The sequence below is a fragment of the Protomyctophum parallelum genome (assembly GCF_964188405.1).
Source record: "Protomyctophum parallelum genome assembly, chromosome: 8".
In the NCBI taxonomy this organism is placed as follows: domain Eukaryota; kingdom Metazoa; phylum Chordata; class Actinopteri; order Myctophiformes; family Myctophidae; genus Protomyctophum; species Protomyctophum parallelum.
In genome coordinates, this window is record NC_139703.1 from 46035272 (window position 1) to 46056922 (window position 21651).

Here is a 21651-nt window from a genome sequence, read left to right on the forward strand (position 1 = left end):
TACAACCTATTGGGAATGCAGTGCAAATAAATGAGGAATTGATAAATGATTGAATAATTAGGAAGTATAATGTTCCCACAAATCAGCTGATATTCTTGATGAAGGGAGAGAGAGACAGAGAGAGGACTCAGATGAGAGAGAGAGGGGTATGCTTTAATTTCGAAAGCAGAATCAATTTCCGGTGTAACAGTAGTTTGTTACTTTGTTTCAGTTGATAAAAAAGCAGGATACAGGCACCAGGCAGCTCTACTCTACTACTTCTCCTCTCCAGAGAGAAATATCATTTTTAATATGGTGCTGGCGAGGCCACTTTGCCAAGTTTGCCTGTTGGTTTATAGTAGGCTATAAGCCAATAAATATCTTACTTAAGGTCGACCAAACAAACATCGATATAACTTCATACACAAGAACAAGAAGCTGGGCAGTCGAGGTTAGTCTGGCTTCTGAACATCCCACTGCACTGACACATGCCTCCTCTATTTGAGCGACCACATCAAACGAGGTGGATGCTGGCAAATACTGCGACATGGTCATGCTGGACCTCCAAAAGGCTCTTGACACCGTGAACCACTCCATACTGGTTAACAAGCTAAAAGCAATTGGTTTTGATAGCACATTAGTAAGCTGGATGCAATCCTACCTGGAAGGGAGAGAACAGATGGAGCTGAATGGAACACATTGGGTTCTTCGACTAGGCATGCACCTCTTGGTAACACAGCACCTCAAAGACCCTTAAAACAAGGCTCCGATCTGTTCCCAGAAAGGTTAATGGGTATGTTGGTGGTGCAACCCAGATTCGGCACAAACAAGGGACTACATTAATTTCGCTTCTATGCCACCAAAATTTGAAACGCCCTACCAACATGTAACGGACCCCGGGATGGTCAAACTTTTATTGTGAAGGGGTTCCTGCCATGTTGGGTCTTACAGACCTTTATTTGACTAGTTTCCTGTTAAAACTTCAGGAGCACATCAATGTACCCTAGGTACATTGTAGGTCTGGTGGTCTGTAGGGTCTGTATTCCTCCCCTGTCCCTCCTTCCCTCTCCCCTCTGCCTCTCTCATTCTCTACAGATCCATAACCACCAGACCTACGTGGCACGTAACAGGCACTGAGTAGGTTGATCAAGTTCACCTGTTGTGCTGCCGACGCCCAGCATGGTGCTGCAGATAGCAGGAGTAGACAAAAGGGCCTCAGTGGTAGAGGAGCGAGAACTGCATCACTATGGGACCAGTACACAAAGTTTGGTCAAGGCTTATGGAAAGGAAGGCCAATGGAAAGGACTGACAGTCAAAAGCTGAACAAATGGACACAAAGCAGTGAAGCACATGCCACTTTAGCACCCAGCTGGAAAGGGTGAATCTCTTTTTAATGTTTATTTGGTCTGACTGGGTCTTATTCTTGTGGTTTATTGTCTGAGGTTTATTGTGGTGGTTTTCATATGGCATTTTGATATGGTAGTTTTAAGCTATAGTATATTGTATGGGATATATATGTAATTATATGGTTTATTGGAACTTGTTTGTTATACTGATAATGAGATGTTGGATAATGGATGTTTATTGATGCATTTGTATGCCTTTTCTCTTGTCAGTTCTATGTTGATTTAATAAAGAAACTTCAAAATCATCAGTTCAGTCTTCAACCTTTTCATGGCCAGCTGGGTCCGCTACAGTCATTAAGACATGTGAATCCCTGGACTCCTTCAAAACCACTCTGAAAAGGGCACATACGGACGGCTGCAATTTGAAACTGGGCCCCGTAAAATCTGAATCCTCCACCCACCCCTTTTACCCCTCACTGTATGTTTTCTTCCCCATTTTACCTCCTTTATGATGATTTCCTGTTTTTGGCAATATAGAAGTGTATATTTGTACGTCTTAATGTTCTGATGAATTGAAAATGGTGGACTCTATGTAAACAAGTGTAATGCTTTATGGTGTCGTCTACAGTTAACAGTTTTTGTATTGAGTTGTGCTTGAAATGTAATTCTGCCAACTATTATTAAATCAATCAATCAAAAGGGTAATCTGTAGTTTAAATTAAAATCATTGACTGCTGCTACCTTCAAGTGGAGAATATATTTTCTAGAAATCTAGATGACAAAGAAAGTAGTAGAGATAACTGAGCATTTTCTTTGGTTAATTATTTTAACTCAGTTAAGTGAGTGTGTGCATGTGTTTGTTGTTCTTCATCTGGCACTAGTTATAGCTTTTAAAACAACCACCAGAGGGCAAAATAACTTTCCCTCTTTAGTGGCCCAGCACCTCATGTTTTTCAGCTGAAATCTCTCTTGCTGTCCAGCAGCATCCCCAAAGACATGGATACATAAACCCATGTCCTAAATGGAAATTCTGTCTATGAACTATTATTCTATATTATGTAGACTACTGGAACTGGACAAATAAAATATTCTGACATGCCAGGTTGAATTTAAAGGGATAGGGTCAGCAAATCATCTAGGGCTAGCATGAACTCAAACTTGGCGTTAAAGGACCACTTCACCACTTTTCAACCTATATTCATATGATAGGTCCTCACTAATAATCATGATAAAATGGCACGATTGTTTTCTACTCAGTCTGTCTCATAGGAGGAGCAGTTTAGAAACCGTCTTCCAGTGACATCAAGATTTCTTTTACAAAAATGTTTAGATTTTCATTATCGTGAGAACGATGGCTTCCATTTTCGCATTGCAACCTTTCAGGACTATGAAGCCTGCAGTTTTTATTAGCTTGTATTCCCCATCGATGTAACTGGAAGACGGTTTCTGAACTGCCCACAGCTCTAATATGAGATGAAAGAAATTGCGCCATTTTTTTCATGATTATTAGTGGGGCTTTATATGAAGATGGGTTAAAAAGTGGTCCTTTAAGTTGAACTAATAGTACTTGATATAGGAGATGAAGTATGCAGAATCAGAATGTCCACAAATATGCCCTACACATTGGGGGGAGGGCCAACTATATATATTGGTAAAAAGATGAGTGGATATGCTAAATGAATGGAATAATACACATAATGGGAATAAGACCAACACCAAAGTTCAGGTTTCTGTTAGCTATACCTTCTGCCATGACATGAGAACCTGTGGACAGAGAAGATGGGTGAACACTTAAATGTACCATAATGTTTAGGGTAAAATTTGTTATACTACAGTATTGAAAACTGTACAGGTGGCACTAGAAAACGCATAGCAATGAGTTCATTCTTTGTACATAATAGGCTACTGCTTTGAGTTATGCAGGGGAGGGAATATCTATTTATACATGGTCGTACAATGGAGAATAAATTAGGCTTTACCGTTTCTGCTTTTATCAGACGGCATAGTGGAGAGAAACAAAGGAAAGATATAGGAGCTGGATTCAAGCCCATGGTGTGTCAACTACGACCACATTCATGTGCTACACATACCAACTAGGCTCAACCAGTTGGCTGCTCCAGCAGATAGAGTAACTCAACTTGAAACAATTGCTGTCGTTGCTGTCTGGCAGAAACCTTGTATCTCCATATTTTAACACACATACTGTAACATGCTCTACTTTGTAATATAAATCTTAGTGTCACACAAAAGAAAAACATTAAAAGGTGTATTTCATATACTGTAGTAAACCGTATTTTGTTTGATCCATTTATTTGAATTATATCATGATGCTTAAACAGATGCTGTTTTGCTTTGCTTTATTCAGTAACACCAATATGGTTAACTGTACAGCTATTTTCAGTTTCCAGTTTGAATAACTTGATACATGAGGCCAACACACCACATTGACTGTTGTGTCGTCAAAATATATTGTCCTTGTATTCACACCATACCAAATATATTGCAAAAGATACCTTTTCATAGACATAGGTCTATATCTTTCTTTTTTAACCGTAAACATTACAGTTCAAAATTATTTATATGGCACATTCAGCTCTAGTTCATCGTTTAAAATGCTAGCACTTTTTGGTTCACTTGTCAGTGTAGCATCTACAAAATACCAAAACAACTCATACGGTCCTCTTAAAAATCACCTCTGCCCAAAAGTGCATTTTAACATTCTGTATGTAACATCACTATTCATGTTCGCGGTGTTTTGTTGCATTTAATACTGTCAGTGACAGGCAGCTGGTACAGCTCTCCACTGTTCTCCTTCACACATGTATTGTTCAAGTTATATTGGTAAAACATTCATGTGATTTTTGAAAAACTATCAACTGCCTTTACTTAACATTCTAATAATAATTAAAAATAAATCATCAATGCCCCTCAAAGACAAATTAGATTTTGTACTGTAATTTCTTTTTAAAATAAAATAAAGTTTGCCGAAAATGTTTTGTTTTAGGACCCCGCCAACACAAAAAAAGACGATGCATACACCGTTTCCCAACATTGTCATTAATTTACCCACTCTACATCTGTACATAACCAGGTTATGCACATTGTAAAACACTAATAATAAAGCAAACAAAATATTGATCTCTGGTTCTGTGTAAAGGGACCTGCCTGCATTGGATGCTTGTCCATAGTCATACAATGGACCCTTAGTCAGCCTTCTGATTGGTCCCCGACCGACTATCTAGCTCTAGCAGGCTCATTCTGACTTGTTCCACCCTGGTTCCGCCTCCTTCTGGTTGTGTATGCAGTATGCTAAAATCTTGAAAAATATCCAGTTTTTGGGAAACCACATTATGCTCAGTAACTATACTACCCCTGAGATGTTCCTTTTAACTGAGGCCACGTTTAAAATAAGAATTGAATACATTTTGAAGCAAGTGAAAACCACATTTGTTAAATGGTAGTGGATGGAGAGAGGACTTTTGTGCAAGAAAGCAACAACAACCAATAAACACGAAGAGGAATGAGACCACGGGCGGGACTCGACAAAATGGTCAATTATCACAGTCGTCATAAAAAATAAACTTCATTCCAAGGAAGTTGAATATCATGTGTTGAAGACAACTTTAGTGTAAACACAATCTGATACTACCGTTAACTTCATAGCCTTGCCTTCTGGCAGATCCTTACATGACTCATCATAAACCATAGCAAGATGGTCCCCAGTCATGCCGATTGAACGTTTACCCTGTCCATAATCCATTGTTCATCAGCTATTGTTTAGGTTTTGCGTGGCGTACCACTTTCTGCTCATATACTTTTCTCATTGTCTTCTCTATCTGCTTGAGGAAGACCTGTGGGATTCGGCCGCACAGCGTGTTGACAGTGTCCAGGAACTTGGTCTGGATGGGGTAAAATAGTGCCTGGAACAGGTTTTCCTCAAAGGGGTACTGCAGAACAGAAAATTGGACAAGTGTTAGTTTTTATTTTGTGTGTGTGTGTGTGGCGTGCGTGTTACAGTAAACCTAGACAATCTGAATGCTTTTACGTGCATTTCTAATTTTCCAGCAGTAAATCGACTTAAGTGTATAGATCTCTCGGTAAATGTGTATAGAAACACTCCCGGTAACACATCTCTAACACATCAACATTTACATATTTACCACAGCAAATGTATACATTCCACAGGGAAATCTGTAGATAAACTAGGAAGTACATACAGTACACCCCCATTGGGAAATGTACACACAAACACAATCTATACATACTGTATACACAATATATGTAGGGGTACAGTGTTTAAAATAAAATACATTAGAGGCTCTCTCACATCATGTATTGCATCATAGACTGCTTTGAAAGCCGGCTGCTTGTCATCATGATACACTCCACGGTTCCCATGGAGAATGGACACCCCTTCCTCTTCAGCACCTTTGCAGTTGCTCCCATACATACAGTGATCAGGCCTATAGTTCCACTGGCAGGGAAAGGTGAAGAGACACTCTGGAAACAAGAGATGTACACCTTTACATGTTTAATACAGATCATACACCACATGCATTTCTAATGCGACGAACAGCAGATGAGGTCAGGTTTTGTAAGATTTCTGTTTAACTGAAATAGCAGTTAAACTCGCACTTAATTCTCTCTACTATACCACCAAATAAAAATATATGCACAACATTGTATAATGTTAAACAAACATGGATCATGATTTCTCATTTGAAAGGGTTATAAAAGTAATGATCTAATTGGAAGCTCTGTGTGGACCAAAATGCATCCATCTGTAAATGGATGACAGACCGCCAAAGCATGAGCTGGTACAATATATGTACAGACTGCAGTGTTTCTATGGAGAAGGCAGGGAAAGCACACTACATAGACAAACAAACACAGAGACATGAACACACAAGCAAATCCACGTGGCTGTGCTTTTCTGTTTTTTGTGGCTGCCTCAGTGATCATCTTGTCAGGCAAAAACCGGCGCCAACAACTCTGCCTGTGGCTCTGAGCACTTTATAATACACACATCTGGAGACCGCACCTGGTATTCTGACTACAGACTACAGCCAGACAATGCTGCGTTTACAGATTCAGATTGATAATGCAGAGTTCTGCACCAACTGGTCTACCCATAATGCACATATGAGAAGAAGTGTATTGTGCTGATAATGCATTAAACGTTGGAATTTACATATTTATATACTGGTGTGCACCCAATAGCAAAATTGCACTGCGTGCAGAATATATTAGAGTGCACATTATGGTTTCCATTTTGAAACATGCTCGACTCACGTCAGAAGTTACCATGTACAGAGTAACCAATACAGCTACTCCCAAACAAGGAGTATTGTTTAATCATCGGTCAGCTCAATACGTGAGTGTGACCTCAGAGGTACACCAGCTGGCCCTTCCTCACTTAAGCCAAGTTTAATATATAGGATAGGATAAACAAATTATTATTACACTATAACTATTTGCAGCGGTGACACGAAATGATGACATGCAGCTAGATCTAAATCATTACTATCAGTGGTCTGACAAATACCGCGGCATGCTGTGCACGGCAGGGTGGGGTGTTACCTGTGTTGTAATGGAAGATAATGTTGAGGAGGTCCTGGTCCCCCCAGGTGATGTGGTTCTTGTACTTCTGGTAAAGAGGGTGCAGAAGATCCTCCCACGACAGACCACTGGGTATCATGCTGTTCTGAAAAGAAAGGAAAGAAACAGAAGGTCTTTTTTCTTAACAGCTTGAGAAGTGGCCTCAACATACACAATCAAAGCAGGGTACGGTTACATTTGATCATGAACCTGCTATTTCCTGTGCTCATTGTGTCCGAGGGCATTCTAAATTGATTTCTGATGGCAGATGCCTGAAATGTCAGACTGGCAATTAGCACACTTCAATCACAGCCCACTCAACACTGAGTCAGTAGAAACTCAGGCTCAAAGACAGGGATAAAAATAAACAACTCTCTCTACTGCAAAGCAAATACATTTTGCTTAATAGATGTTTTGTTTTTGTTTTAATAGATACATAGAGCACACACACACACACACACACACAGTACACATGTCATTTCTGCCCACACAAGAAATAAAGGACCGTTGGACCATACAATTTATCTGCCGTGATTTCAGAAAAATGTATACAGTTAAGTCATTGACTATGACTTAACGGTTAAGTCATAGTTATACGTTAAATCTTAACGTATAATTAACATTACTGCCAACCATTTCTGTTGGATCTTCGGGGAAGCCATTGGATTGCATTCATTTCAGCATGGTATGAAAGTCAACTTGCAAAGATCTTCTAGTATCGTTGCTTGTTATTGCATTTTAGAGCACAGATTCTCCAGCCGAAAATAATTCTATATGGGCACAAAATAAATACTTAAAATGTCCCATGAAATGCCTTTTGTAACCCATTTAACCCATTAGCATCATGTTATGCTTAAGCTATTGAAAAATAGCAGATCTACAAGCTCATAGCGCGCCACCGAGTGGCGCGCTACGAGCTTGTAGGTCTGCTATTTTTGAAAAATCGAAGAGCGACTGACATTCTTAGAATCTGATCTCAGGTCAGAATGGGTTAATCAGACCAGTGTGTGTCCACTGGAAACCTCGTATGAATCTGATCTCAGGTCAGAATGGGTTAACAAAAGGCAGATGATTGTTTTTTCGTCTCTTACTTTGAACATTGTCTTGCGGATCCTAGTGAGGTTCATGAGCATGACCCCAGAGTTGACCCCAGTGACACCATAGAAGGGGTGGCGCGCAAAGCGGCTATACCAGCCTATCTTGGGTATCTCATGCTCCGGAGCCATGGCCGCCAACTGGGTGCTGTTGAAGGCCTTGAGAAAGGCCCACATGTCATCCATGGGACGCAGAAACAGCACATCAGTGTCTACATAAAGCAATGAGTCCACGTCTTTCAGGATGACCTGGTGGCACATTGACAGTTGTTGTAATAATAATAATAATAACAATAGCAATAATAACAATAAAATAAACCTTATTGACGCTGTCATTATCTACAAGCAAAGTTTAGAAACTACTTTCAAAAACATGCTACAACAAAGCATAAAGAAAGATAATACCGCTCATATACAGTATTAATTAACAGTAGGAATTGAAGAAAGCCGAAAAACAGCTACAATGTCAAATAAATGGAGGACAAAGTCCACATTTCTGTGTGGTGTGGCACATTAGTTGGTGCCACTGAAAAAAAAAAGTTATTTGTCCTCCATTTATTTGACAATTTACATTTTGTGGATTTCTTCATTTCCTATGTATAGTGTAGTTTGGGTCTAGCACTGAGAATACCCATTGCTGATGCGCAACACACACACACACACACACACACACACACACACACACACACACACACTTACACACACACTTGAATTATTTTATTTGGTCCACACTTTAAAAGGAAAATGCATAAGGACACAAACAGTATGGGTGCATTTATGTTACAATCACAAGCCTATGACACATGTTTGGAATCATGATACAGCATGCAAGAATGTCACTCAGCAGCGTCTCTGATAGCCACACACACACACACACACACACACACACACACACACACACACACACACACACACACACACACACACACACACAGGTTAAGTACGACTACAATGAATATTTGCATAGGTTAAGTACGTAATATGGAAGTAAAACGTGGCAAAGCCTTACGGGGAGAAAGAGTCTCTGAGCAGCACAGGGCTTGAAGAGCTTCTTCCACTCTTCTGTGTTCCCCACTGAGAAGGTGATGGGGTAGATCTTATACTGGAACTTGGCTGAGACTGCTTTAGGCCACTCGTTCAGCTAAAAGTGAAACAGCACAGTTTGTCAGAAGAACACATTTATAAACACATTTTATTATAGCTGGCCATGACAGACAGTGAGCATTCATACTGTATAATATAACATGTATAACATGTGCATATGCTGGTATGTTTCTGAAAAGGTAGAGAACAAATAAAGGTGTTAAAGGAGGATCAGCACCACACTGCGCAGAAACAAGTAATTTATTTTTCTATCATTTATCACAGCCTTCTCTTGGAGGTAGCTTACGCCTTAAGGGTGTGTTTGTAAAGAAGACGGCCATGTAAACTTATGTCATGTATTCTGTGGTGGCATGTTGTTCCACAACGAACATAATGCTGCCAGCTGTTTCTCTATTTTCGGGCAGTGAAACAACTCAGACAGATGTCTGGAGCAGAGGTATACGTTGCCACAGATCCAGGCTTTACCCCTGAGATGAGAGCATATGATTTTTTTGCCTGCTGAATCCTGCTATAATAGTCGGCATTATTAAATAATTCTGCCCAGAAGTGAGTGGGAGACGTGAGAGGGAATGGTAGGGTTTGTGCTGGCAAGGTGATCAGATAAAAGAGATCTAATCTTTTTTTCTTTTCGTTTTTCTTTTACCACTCCTGATTTAAGTTTTTCTGATATCGAATTGTAATCATTTTACAGCAAGTTGGTCAACATTTGTTGTTTTTAAATGTGCCTAACTAATAAAAACGGATTTTACTGACTGACTGCATGCATGCATAGACACTTGACTATCTCCAACTGCACTTAGGTTCTTGCTAGACAGTCACATAGGCTCCAATTTGACGGCCCAACAATAACATTCTGACCGGTGCCAGGTTCCTTTCTACCGGTACATAGTATTTTCCCATGTGCACATGAAAGTAAACATCCACAAGTAGGCATTAAAGCGTCATATAACCATCAAGTGACAGTAATAGTGATGGTTAAAACGAATTTGCATCATCACTGGGACTAAGAACAAAAATCACGAAGGCACCTCTATAGAGGTGACTTTGAAGTGATGCATGGTAATGGGGTACAGTGAAATGTCTTGATGATATATTATGCCCTAACCTTGAGATAAAAGGCTCAAATGCCTGTGCTATGCGAGAATGAGTCAGAGAGGCAAGGGTTTACAACAGGCTCTGATCTTGATGTCATCTCTTACATACCCAGGAGGAATGTTTAACAACTCCTACTTTAAAAGCATGACTCCAAGGCTTGCCACGTAACGGATAAATACACAGCAGTGTGAACTAATCTACCTCATAGGTGGTGTTTTTCACTAAACCATTTAGTAATAATAATAATTATATTTTGTTTTTTAAATACGCTGTTGATATCCTCCATCGACCCTTGGAAAAAAAGCAACCGTGAATAGGTATCATAACAATGTGGGGGAGGGAAACACCTGTGTTATAAGCTGAAATTGTATCTAATGAATTCAAATCAATATGAGATAGCGATAGATTGAAAGAAACTTATGTTTGTTATTTCCAGAGTTAGAAAAATGTCAAACTGAGTATCGGGACATTTTTAAAGTACCGAGTACGAGAACATGATTAGGGTACCGGGCCCGGTACGGAGCAAAACTAACTGTAATATTAGGCCTACTTCAGTCTGCTCCCTTATTTCTAGATGGCGTCTATCATCGTGTGCATATTTTATGAGCGCATCTGGACAATTGTGAAGTCGTTTTGTTGATTACAATGTTTTGAACTACAACCTTGAAGTGTGAAATTTGTGCAATTGAAATGGCCCATTTCCATGTTAAATAAGAAAACTAAATTAGAAAACTAAAACCTTAATTTAAAACACTGTACAGTGAGACACAAATTCTGGCCTCAGCTGCTTATTAAGCCCACTTACCCCTTTTTCAAACTGTGAGGCCAACGGGTCTTCAGCAAAGATGTGAAACGTTATCCTCTTTATGCTGAACAGGAGTGCTGATTTGACCATGGTGAGAGTCTCATCCAACCTGTTCCCACAGGCAACCACAGCCAGGTGCATGACCTCTTCAGCAGCAACCCGCTTCCACAGGCCACGGCCCACATCACTCCTTTGTCTACAATAATTAAAAAGAAACACACACACACACACACACACACACACACACACACACACACACACACACACACACACACACACACACACACACACGCACACACACACACAAATTCACTTTATATGCATGGACATCCATGACCCCTATATTTATTTCTGGAGTGGAACACCAGTCCACACTGTACAATATGTTACCAAATGTGCCACCAGTAAGGCTGCATTTCTACACACTCGCCGAGTTATAGTCCAAGAAGGGTCCATTTACGTACCTAACTATTAATCATTTTGCTGGGGATGTCATGGACCCCTGGACGTCCCCGGTTCCCGCGTTGAAAATGACTGCACTGCACATGCTGCTGCAGAAACATCCTAGTAATCACTGTCTCCTTACCAGGTAGAAGAGCAACACATTCTGACCCCTGGGTGTTCATTTAACCGGTCCATTTTTACACTTAAAATAACACTCTGGATGTTGCTGTGCAGGGTACGTGCTTAACACTTGCTCAAAGGCATCGCTGCCTGTCTCGTAGTGTTCAATTATAGTACCCATCTGGCCATCTTCCCCACCACCATTTCTCCGTGTCTGTAGTTCGGTGTTCCCACTGGGCTTTGTTCTTCCGCGCTCAAAAAACAAGGAGTGCCTTTATCTGATGTTAAAAAAAAAAGAAAGAAAAGAAAATCTCTCTCTGCAGAGGTAAAACTGTAGTTGAATTCAAATAGACTCTGCAGCACAGCCAGAGCCCAATCCCCACCATGAAAAGGGAAACATTTGTACTATGTGGAGTCTGAAGCTAGGCCAATATTCAGTGTCTGTCGGCCAAATACGATGTGTGGGCTGGTTTTAATGACACGTAAATGTAAATGTTAACACAACTGTAGGGAGGGAATGCTGCTAGCCTAGTCAATAAAGAAGATGAAAACAGAAAAACACGAACAAAACATTTTTTGTCTGCCGTTTTTTGGGAGGGTGGTGTAACGAGTTCTATTCTGCCAAAAGTGAGGATTTCCTTGGAGCCTGAATGAAGCAAATGAGTGTGCTAGAACAAATATAAATTCAAAAGCTGACCTGCCTTCAAGGTTGTCATATACATCTTTCCTTTTTACCTCATGACACTGCCTTTTGTACATCCCATGATGCTGTGTGTGTAAGTGTGTTGTTGCAAGTAAAACTGTGAAGTTAATTAGTTAAATAAATGATGGACCTTGAGATGATTTCTGTATAAAAACCACAGGCCCTATTCCTTTTTGCATGAAGCACGTACAGTCTGTACACATGAGGTAATGTGTTACAGCACAGCATTACTCCACACATCTGGAAAACATTCTGAGAGTTCACAGCCGAGTACAAAGGGACTGGATTCATTACTGGTTAGAGAGTGTGCCTTTAAAAGAGTACTCTGCCTATAGACATCGCCTTTCAAGTCATCAGAGAAGACCTTTGTGTTGTGTACCAAACATTACTTTTTCATTATGGTTGGCAGTACTGGCATGCATCGAACTCCTAAATATTGGAAATTGAAACCAACATTGCAAGAAACAGTCTTAACAAGAACTTCAGATTCAAGTGCATTGACAATTGTGCAAGAACTTAAAAATCTCATTATACACTATGCGCATGCATAAAGTGAGTGGCAAAGTGAGTTTAACGTACAGTGTAGCTTCATGCAATCAGATAGGACTTTTCTGTTTGGATGTATGGTCTGTCAAGGACAGAAAGTAGTTTTTTGCCACTCTGTAGGCTTTTCCGTATTACTTAAGTCATGATGATGATGTCACGTGCTGCATACCCCTCTATTATCGATAACGATAATAGAGGGTAGAGGTTATTGGCCCAATCTTCCCTTCAGGCTATGAGATGTACCGGTAGTATGGTATATCCATTGTTATTACCGGTAGTTAACAAGACATTAGCCAATCAGAGCAACCCCCCCCCCCCCCCCCCCCCCCCCCAGGCTATGGGATCCACAAAGCTTGTGAGAACAGTGCTGGCAATCATCTGGAAACCATCCATATTTATACAGTTCAACAAATGTATTAGCACTATTTAAAGGCTTTTAAATTTTCCACACGAGTGCCTTGGTCTTTGTACTAAAGAAAGAGCACGTTGTTGGGATTTCTACTTTGCCAAAAAGACACACTCCTTTCTTGATCTTCTACAAATGTATTTTCTGATTACATTTTAGGCGCCAAATAGCCAATGCAGTTGCTCAATCTTGATTTATTTGACCACTTTTAGCAGTTTCCATAGAGAAAACCATTGCTCCATGATTGCTACCCTGTCACATTCAATAATCAAATCTTGGTCACAATGGCCACCTAGAAGGTGGGTTGTTGGACAGACGGTGTACGTCACAAATGTTACATCTGGCACCACTGCTCCGATCCACAACAAACTTGCCAGAAAAACACTGTACAGCCAGAAACATGCCATAACAGTGCGCAATTTGTTCTTGACGAAGACTGTAGAAAAGAACAAAGAAAGAACAATTAGATCACAACAGTTGAACAGTGAAGATAAGGTTTCCAATGAACACAGGGATTTCTGAACATTGGCCAAAGAAATTAAAGAATGGGATGGAAATAAGCCCCTAAATCTGGCTCCGATTAGCACTAAACTAGCACTAAAGTGGACTGCCATGGACTGCCATGCAAACAGTCACACCAAAAAACCTAAATTGCACGGGGTGGGTCCAGCCTTGGTCGGCTTAGCTCAGCTATTCTCGGTGTGCGACACCGTCATGCTACAAAGTACTATATGATATGAACTTCCCAGTGGAACTTCCATGGGAGCACCGTGACCACACCAGGGCATATTTCAAAAGGATCGCCATTTCCTTTTGGCCAATTACAGAGACGTAGACTATCAACAGACTAATCGCCATGACCACAAGCTGCCAGTATGTCAATGTGGGAACGATGCATCAGGATTCGTCCTGTATACTGCACACACTACACTGCACACACTACATTATAATTTGTATGGCTTCATTCAAAAACTGCACACAGTAACTTCCTATCAAAATGCATAGATTGGATGCTGTTACTAGACTTCACTTTATTATGTATTTGGTTTTACAATGCCAGCGTTTCTCACATTGTGATGTCTTCCTCCCTGCCCTCCATAACTAGCTGTCAAGAAGCTGAAAGGGAGTTACCCAGAGACAGATAACAGCCCCTGAAGAGGCCCACATGAGCAGACTCTCCCCAATGCTTGGTTGAGCAGGGAGATTTCAAAGCAAAGCTCGTAGACGTAGAGCATTCATTCAGTCATGGAAGATGACAGTTTTATAACAAGGCATAAAGTCTTCAGGTAGTACGGTCCTACCAAGCACTGCCCACTGTAACTGTATTTGACATAATAGTATGGGGATTTTTTTTACAGCGATAATCAACATCGGTGTGTAAATCTCTACAAGCAGGTGATTGTTCCAGTCTGAATAATGGTGACATATTGACCCGAGCTATGGGAGTTATTGACTCCACCAGGCCGAAGGCATGGGGGGAGAGTATGTTTTGCACTCCGTCCGTCCGTGAGCAGCTAATCTCCGGCACCGTTAACCCGGGCGATGCCAAATTTTGCACACACACTCCCTGGATGCCAACGATTAACCTCTGCCCCAAAATTTCCAGAACGGCCTGTTATAGCGCCACCAGGAGGCCGCTTTGTGCAAAACAAGTTTTTGCACAGTACACCTACAGATTTTGTCCAAACATCACGCAAATTGGTACACAGTCTCTCTAGTTCACATCTGGCTTTTAGAGCGCCACCAGGAGGCCGACTTTTGTAAAACACATTTTTGGATATTACTCCTTTATTACTTTTTGTCCAAAAATCCCGCAAATCGTTACACAGTATCTCCATAGTCATGTGCTCAAGACGGATGTGTCTGATATTTCATATTCCATCCTAATTGGCTAACATTGGCTTTCAAATTTTGCAGGATTGGCCTGTTTTGAATCATGAACGCAGCGTGCAATTTGACGTGAAATCTTTCACGCACTTTCCTACTAGGCTGAGGAATATAGCCCACCCATTTCACATTGGCCTGTTATAGCGCCACCAACAGGTGGATTGTGCATGCGTGCGATCAACACGGATCTGCACCATTTCCCATATTCCATCCTGATTGGCAAAGATTGGAACAAACAAACAAAAAACATGTTTATATTACTCCTAAACATTCCTATCCTCCTGGTGGAGACCTGTGCCCAGAAGGGCACTTTTTCTAGTTTTACAATATTTTGGCATTGGCAATAGAGTTAATTATTTAAAACAATAAACAAGAGAGAACACTGCGATTTCTAGCAATACCTGTCACACGTTTTTCACATATTGGTTTTGTCAATGTCTTCTCCACAGTTTTTAACCTAAAGTTTGTTTGGGACAGAGCTGCTGCTCTTCACTCTATTTTTGGCGGCAGGAAGTAGAGTGATGTGTTGTGAGGATTAGGAAAAACAGGGATTGTTTGTCCATTAAAGAGTGCAGGGAAGGAAATAAGTCTACTCCCCGTTAAGAGATACAGGGTGTAAAATAATTTAGCTACACTACACAAGTCCTACTATCCAAAACTGTCAAGGAAGGTAACGCTTTAATCAAAAGCATAATTGAGGGACAACAACAGGATATTTCTAAAAATTGTGACCAAATAAACAATGGATTATTTGCTTTGATCCCTTAAATTAACCACAACGAATGTCATTTTCTGAGCATTATACGGTGGCATTTTTGTTGCACCAATGTTTAAGTTACAAAGCTGCAGTAGGGAGATGCAGTGTGCCCTCTCCTAATCACACGCCTCGCTCTTGTGTGTGTGCCAAACCTGTTAGTCGTTTTCCACGGTCACAAGTGACCCTTTCACCCAATATCCCTTATCTGTGCAGAGCACACATGCAAGAGTGAGGCTCCAGGGAGGACAATAAGGTCTTCTCTCAACATAACGCCTCTACGGCTTTCATCTTCTGAACAGGATGGGCAACATACAAGCAAGGTTTGCGGGAGAATATTGGCTTTCCACAACCACATTTTGGTTATTACGTTATCAGCAGCATTCAACACAGACTGAAAGAGAGGATGTATGGGCTTAAATTAGAAGACATAATAAAATGGCTCCATCCTTGAACACAAATGGCAAAAGATAAACTCTGCAAGACCCTGCAATAAGGTGAAGACAAAATGGGATTACCTAGATGTCTTTTCTTTTTACCAGCTAGACTAGAGAATCACACCTGACAAGCTTGTCATACCACCATGAATCTTTCCAGACTTTGCTGTCAACTGTGGTTACCAATACACATCTACAATATTGCATCAGTATTGCAGCATCCTGACAAAGGATGTTACCAAATCTAGTCATTTTCCATTCATTGTATTATTGTAAATGTACTTGTCAAGGTGACCTTTACCCTTTTACCTTAAAAATAATATATGTATTTCCCTTGTTCATAAACCATTCATAAACCCACTGTGGGTGATATCAATTTCATCTAGGTCACATATAATAAATGAATGATGCTGTATTATTGTTTAATAACACCGTAGTAAAAAAGAACAGGAAAGAAAATCTAGCTTTATGAAATGTCAACCAATTATCTTATATTTTTAACTTGATAGGGGATCTGATTCAACGGGTATGTTTTACAGACAGATAATTAGAAATGAAAATATGGAAAATAATGTGCAAGTCAAAATTACCCATTGACAGATCAAGCTATTGTGATGCCAGTGTCCTTGGGCACAGAAGGGTATTTGATTTGAGAGAATTAGCCTACTTATAAAAACAAAAAGGATGAAAAGAGACTCGTTCCAACTTCCAAACGAGACGAAAGGTGCCAATGAGGCACAACTGCTGCTTAAAAACTAAATAGTAGCCTACATAACATACTTATTACTTAGTGTTCAAAATGGAAACACTGCTGCAGGCGTGGAGAAAAGCAATCACACATCAACACTGCAAACGACGGGGGAAATGCCCTCACCTCTTTGCATTCACATGGTCCCTTCTGTTGAGAAATGTCGCTTCTTTTCGCTCCTTGCGTGGCTCTCCCATGCGAATGCGGGGTTCGTCGTGAGATGTTGGGGTAAACTTGAATGCAACATTGTGTCCTTCTTGCTCTGGTGGAGACGATGGAGAAGAGTTATAATCCACATCAACTTCTTTCAAGAGAGGATCGTCTGCAGCATTCCCCCCCAAAAAGTACAAAAGTAGAAAAACTCCGAAACACAGAGCGATCACAACTACTTTGCAATGAATTCGCATCGTGGGACCGAGTTATGGCACTTTGGACAGGCAAACCGATATCCTTTCATGTCTGCGGGTGGAGAATAGCACCTAGAGTTGACATTTTGTTAGCGCTCCTCGGTTGCATTCGCTGCAGATGATAGAGAAGAGCTTCACAAAAAAAATCACATCCATGAAACACTACTCACTGGAGGTGGAGGAGTGGCTTGGTGGCGTTACCGTAACTATAGCAATATAAGTCCTATATTCTTTCTTGGAGTCGTCTGTCGTAAAAAAATAATAGTACTATGATTATGAAACACATGTTCCTGGATGTTACAATGGCTCTATTAATAATTCATATTAGGAGTATTAATACAGATACTTTAAAAGATTGGTGAAATGCCTATTTCACAATCCGTTGCCACATACACACACTATACTACGGTTAAACATGGATGCTGCTGAACCACAATGCTGCCAGTGATGCGTCTTCACTTCAAGCTTGTTCATCATCACACCACCAGAACTCTCAGAACTTAGCCACAGACTCGTTATGATACGTACGTACATTTCATTGCGTGTCGTTGAAGTGTAATATCTGAAGAGGCTTTAGATTGTAGTGTTTTTCATTAGTATCTATCTGTTATGTACGTTGTTGAAGCTAGCAGTGCATGCGGTGATATGTTGTTTACACAATTTTACTGTACCCCCAGTTTTTTCTTAAATTGTTTTGATTTTGACACTTGCTTTGGCAGTGTAAACGTAGCCTGTTTTCTCATGCCAGTCAGAGTCAGTCAGGCTCATTTGAATTGGTGCATTAGCATTAGCCAAATAACTTTCAAATTGACTGTGTTTGTGTTAGCTTTAGCTCAGCCCAAAGTTATTCTTAAACTAACGAGTAGGCGTCTTAACGTGAACCTCAAGTTTTGTATTAGTGTTGGCGCTGTGCGAATTAACACAACCGCCTAGCCTACAGCATATTCTAGGTGTTATTCAGCCAGCACAAGCACACGTAAACATGAAGCAGTTCTCAGTCGATGTGGCACATGTGGTCGACTGTTTCACACATCACATAGTCAGCCACTAGATGGCGTCGTGTAATTGCCTGCTCTTATTGAGCAGGTACCCAAGGTCTGTTGGAGGACTGTCTCTGAGGCGGTTCCCACACCTTTTCCATGTCAAGGACCCCCGGGAGGGGCACCAAAATGTGGTGTTTTGATATTATAAAAGTTCACATGACCTGATGAAGATCAAATAGATAGTTGTCAGAATTCTCAATAAAGAACGTCTTTCTAAGGACCCCCAAATTGACGTTTGATTTATTAGCCTGAGGACCCCCATTTGAAGAGATATGGCCCAGGGACCCCCATAAGTGAAGATGTTTACGGCTCTTGCAGTGATTCTCAGCCTGTTTAATTTCAAGGACCCCAGTTTGACATGCATTAGTCTATGGACCCCCCATTTAATGCCATTTCTATCTCTGGGACCCCAATTTATATTGTAAAATCAATGGTAATTTAACTCTTGAGAGTGTACAAAATAACGGGTCCATTTTGTTCCACTTGTACACTCAGAGTTACAGACCCACAAGGGTCCATTTGGTTCCAAACTGTCATTTAGCTGGGGTGGGGACTGGGGACCCCCTGGAACTCCCTCAAGGGCCCCTGGGTGGGTCCCCGGACCCCACTTTGGGAACCGCTGCTTTGAGGCGTGTCCTACTCTATGGCTCTGGTCCTGCATAGCTGATTGGTTTTTGATAGAGTAGCAGTACTAGACAGACAGCATTACTTAACAGTAGGTTTAACACTTCTTCTCAACATCATTGCTGTTATAGGTCATTGCTAAGCTGGTGGTCATCATGATTACGCCTGCCTTTGAGCTGAGTCAGGATTCCCAGTACCTGATTCTCAGCATCCGTGTGCCCTATACTAGAACATCAGATTTTGACCTCTACATTGACGGGACTGATTTCAAGTTCTATGCCAAGCCTTACTTCCTGCGGTGAGTTATACTAACTGATATTAAGAATACAGTAAGTATTTTGGTTGGAAACAGTTATGGATTTTTGTATTTGATAAATATGTTAAAATAATAATTATTGTTACTGGTTTACTACTGCAGATTATGCCTTCCAGGACGGATAGTGGAGGATGGAAGGGAAAAGGCCACATTTGACATTGATAAAGGTAGGTTGGATGTGTATTCTTTAGATAGATGTTGCGTTTGATACTACAGTTACATTGTTATTGTTTTCTTAGTACTATTAATTACTTGACCAATTATCTTGTTGGTTGACCAGGATTTACAGCTCCACCTCCGTCCTTGTACAGTACTGTGTACTGTAAGTCACTTTGGATAAGAGTGCCTGCTAAATGCCTAAATTGTAAATATTAATTTCTATATTGATTTTATGACAACACATACTACAGGGTTGTTACACTTTTGAGTGTGTACTAAAATCTAGCTGGTCAAACTAGCAATAGGATATAAGACCTTTAACCCATTCTGAACGGGCACCCATTTTGGTGTTTAGCTATTGAAAAATAGCAGATCTACAAGCTCATATCGCGCCACCGAGTGGCGCGATACGAGCTTGTAGGTCTGCTATTTTTGAAAAATCGAAGAATGGGTTAATAGGGGAACAGAGTGGCATTCCGACGCACCGCCGTGGCTTCCACGTAGGGTAGGGGCCGGGTAACGGGTACGGTTGCCCCAATTCCATCTCGCCCCAGCTTTTTTCCGCCGACCTCACGCCGACAGCTGGCTGCAGCTTGGTGCGGCAGTTCTTGTATTCTTTATTTTGTTTTACTGAGAATAAGGTTAGAAATAAGTTTAGGGGTAGGCATAGTTTTTCTGGGGTTAAGTTTAGGAATAGGGTTAGGTTTAGGCATAGTTTTGAGTACTGAGGTTAAAAAGTCATATGATTTGTCACACACGTTATCACAGTGAAATTTGTTCTCCGCATTTGACCCATCTCTTGGAGCGGTGAGCCGCAGCCAAGGAGCGGTGAGCTGCAGCGTGCGCCACGCTCGGGAATCATTTGATTAGTAGATTTGACCCCCAATCCAACCCTTTAATGCGGAGTGTCAAGCAGGGAGGCACTGGGTCCCATTTCTTACAGTCTTTGGTATGACCCAGCCGGGGATCGAACTCCGACCTCCCAGTTTCAGGGCGGACACTCTAACCACAAGGCCACTGAGCTGGTTAAGGTTAGGAATAAGGTTAGGTTTAACCGTTGAAGCATAATTTACTTAGATTACTTTAGGAATACCAGGCCGCACTGTTCCACCGAGTTGTTTTGTATTCGGCTAGGGTTAGGGACAGGGTTAGTATTGAGCACGTCGGAAAGGCAGGCTTCGGAATGCCGGTGTGTAACCCCTTTATAGATCCCGATTCCCGCTGGGGAAATCCAGTTGTCAGAGGCTCAAGCAGAACAGCAGTTCATTTCCATTTACAGGTCAAGATACAGTTCTGTAAATACAGCAGGGTAAAAACAAGGAAACACCATCAATGAATAATACCCTCAACAAAGTTTGCATTATGCAGGACAAAATAAATAATAAGAATACACACTGTAACCATCAAGATAGTGTCCTTCCTTACAGTAATGAACTGTTATTTATTTTGATTAGATTCTTATTTAATTTTGGTAAAAGAAATACAAGTTACACAATAACTTCAACCCAGGATGTACACATAAAGTGTAATAAAACACTTATTTCCAATGTGGTCCTGAAATGAGTCTAAAGCACTGTCTGGCCATAAGCCACTGTACTCTCATTGCATGGGCCGTCAGTGTCTCAGGGGTAGAGTGGCCGCATTGCAATCGGAAGGTTTCCAGTGCGATCCCGGGCTCCACCAGAATTAGTGTTGAAGTGCCCTTGAGTAAGACGCTGAATCCCTAATTTCTCTTGATGAGCAGGTTGGTGCCTTAATTGGTTTCCTCTGCCATCCGTGTATGAATGAATGAATGAATGAATGTAATACACATTTCACAATCTATGTAAAGCGCCTTGGATAAAGGGCAAGGCACTAGTATATAAATGCACCATTTACCATTTTATTTTTGCATGGTTCTGCTGGTCAGCAATGTGTTCCTATAGATCCTATAGCATGGGTTAAGTAGCACAGTTATCTCATTGATCCATTGTTTCTTTGTACTCTCAAGTCAATCAAACAAACAGAATGGGTAAATGAGCCTGCTTATGTTATGC

The 21651-nt window shown here is 40.9% G+C and overlaps 2 protein-coding genes across 3 annotated transcripts in view; one reads left to right on the top strand and one right to left on the bottom strand.

Moving 5' to 3' along the window:
* Positions 1–3618: 3618 nt before the first annotated feature.
* On the bottom strand, positions 3619–17586 carry gxylt2 (glucoside xylosyltransferase 2). Of its 2 annotated transcripts, none has more exons than XM_083771883.1 (7): positions 17193–17586; positions 11022–11217; positions 9027–9158; positions 8015–8176; positions 6906–7029; positions 5653–5825; positions 3619–5272 (listed from the first exon to the last, which is right to left on the bottom strand). In XM_083771883.1, exons 1-7 carry the CDS (start codon positions 17471–17473, stop codon positions 5096–5098), a joined length of 1245 nt encoding a protein of 414 aa, XP_083628009.1. In that variant the 5' UTR covers positions 17474–17586; the 3' UTR covers positions 3619–5095. The 2 variants fall into 2 exon arrangements, with proteins under 2 accessions (XP_083628009.1, XP_083628008.1); XM_083771882.1 differs by having other exon boundaries at positions 8015–8266.
* A 301-nt stretch (positions 17587–17887) lies between these two features.
* Positions 17888–21651, top strand: part of shq1 (SHQ1, H/ACA ribonucleoprotein assembly factor) — a 38223-nt gene continuing 34459 nt past the window's right edge. Inside the window, exons 1-3 of the mRNA XM_083771881.1 lie at positions 17888–17997; positions 19272–19438; positions 19559–19623. Coding sequence (XP_083628007.1) covers positions 19296–19438; positions 19559–19623 — 208 coding nt within the window. The 5' untranslated portion in view covers positions 17888–17997; positions 19272–19295. The remainder of the gene's footprint in view (positions 17998–19271; positions 19439–19558; positions 19624–21651) is intronic.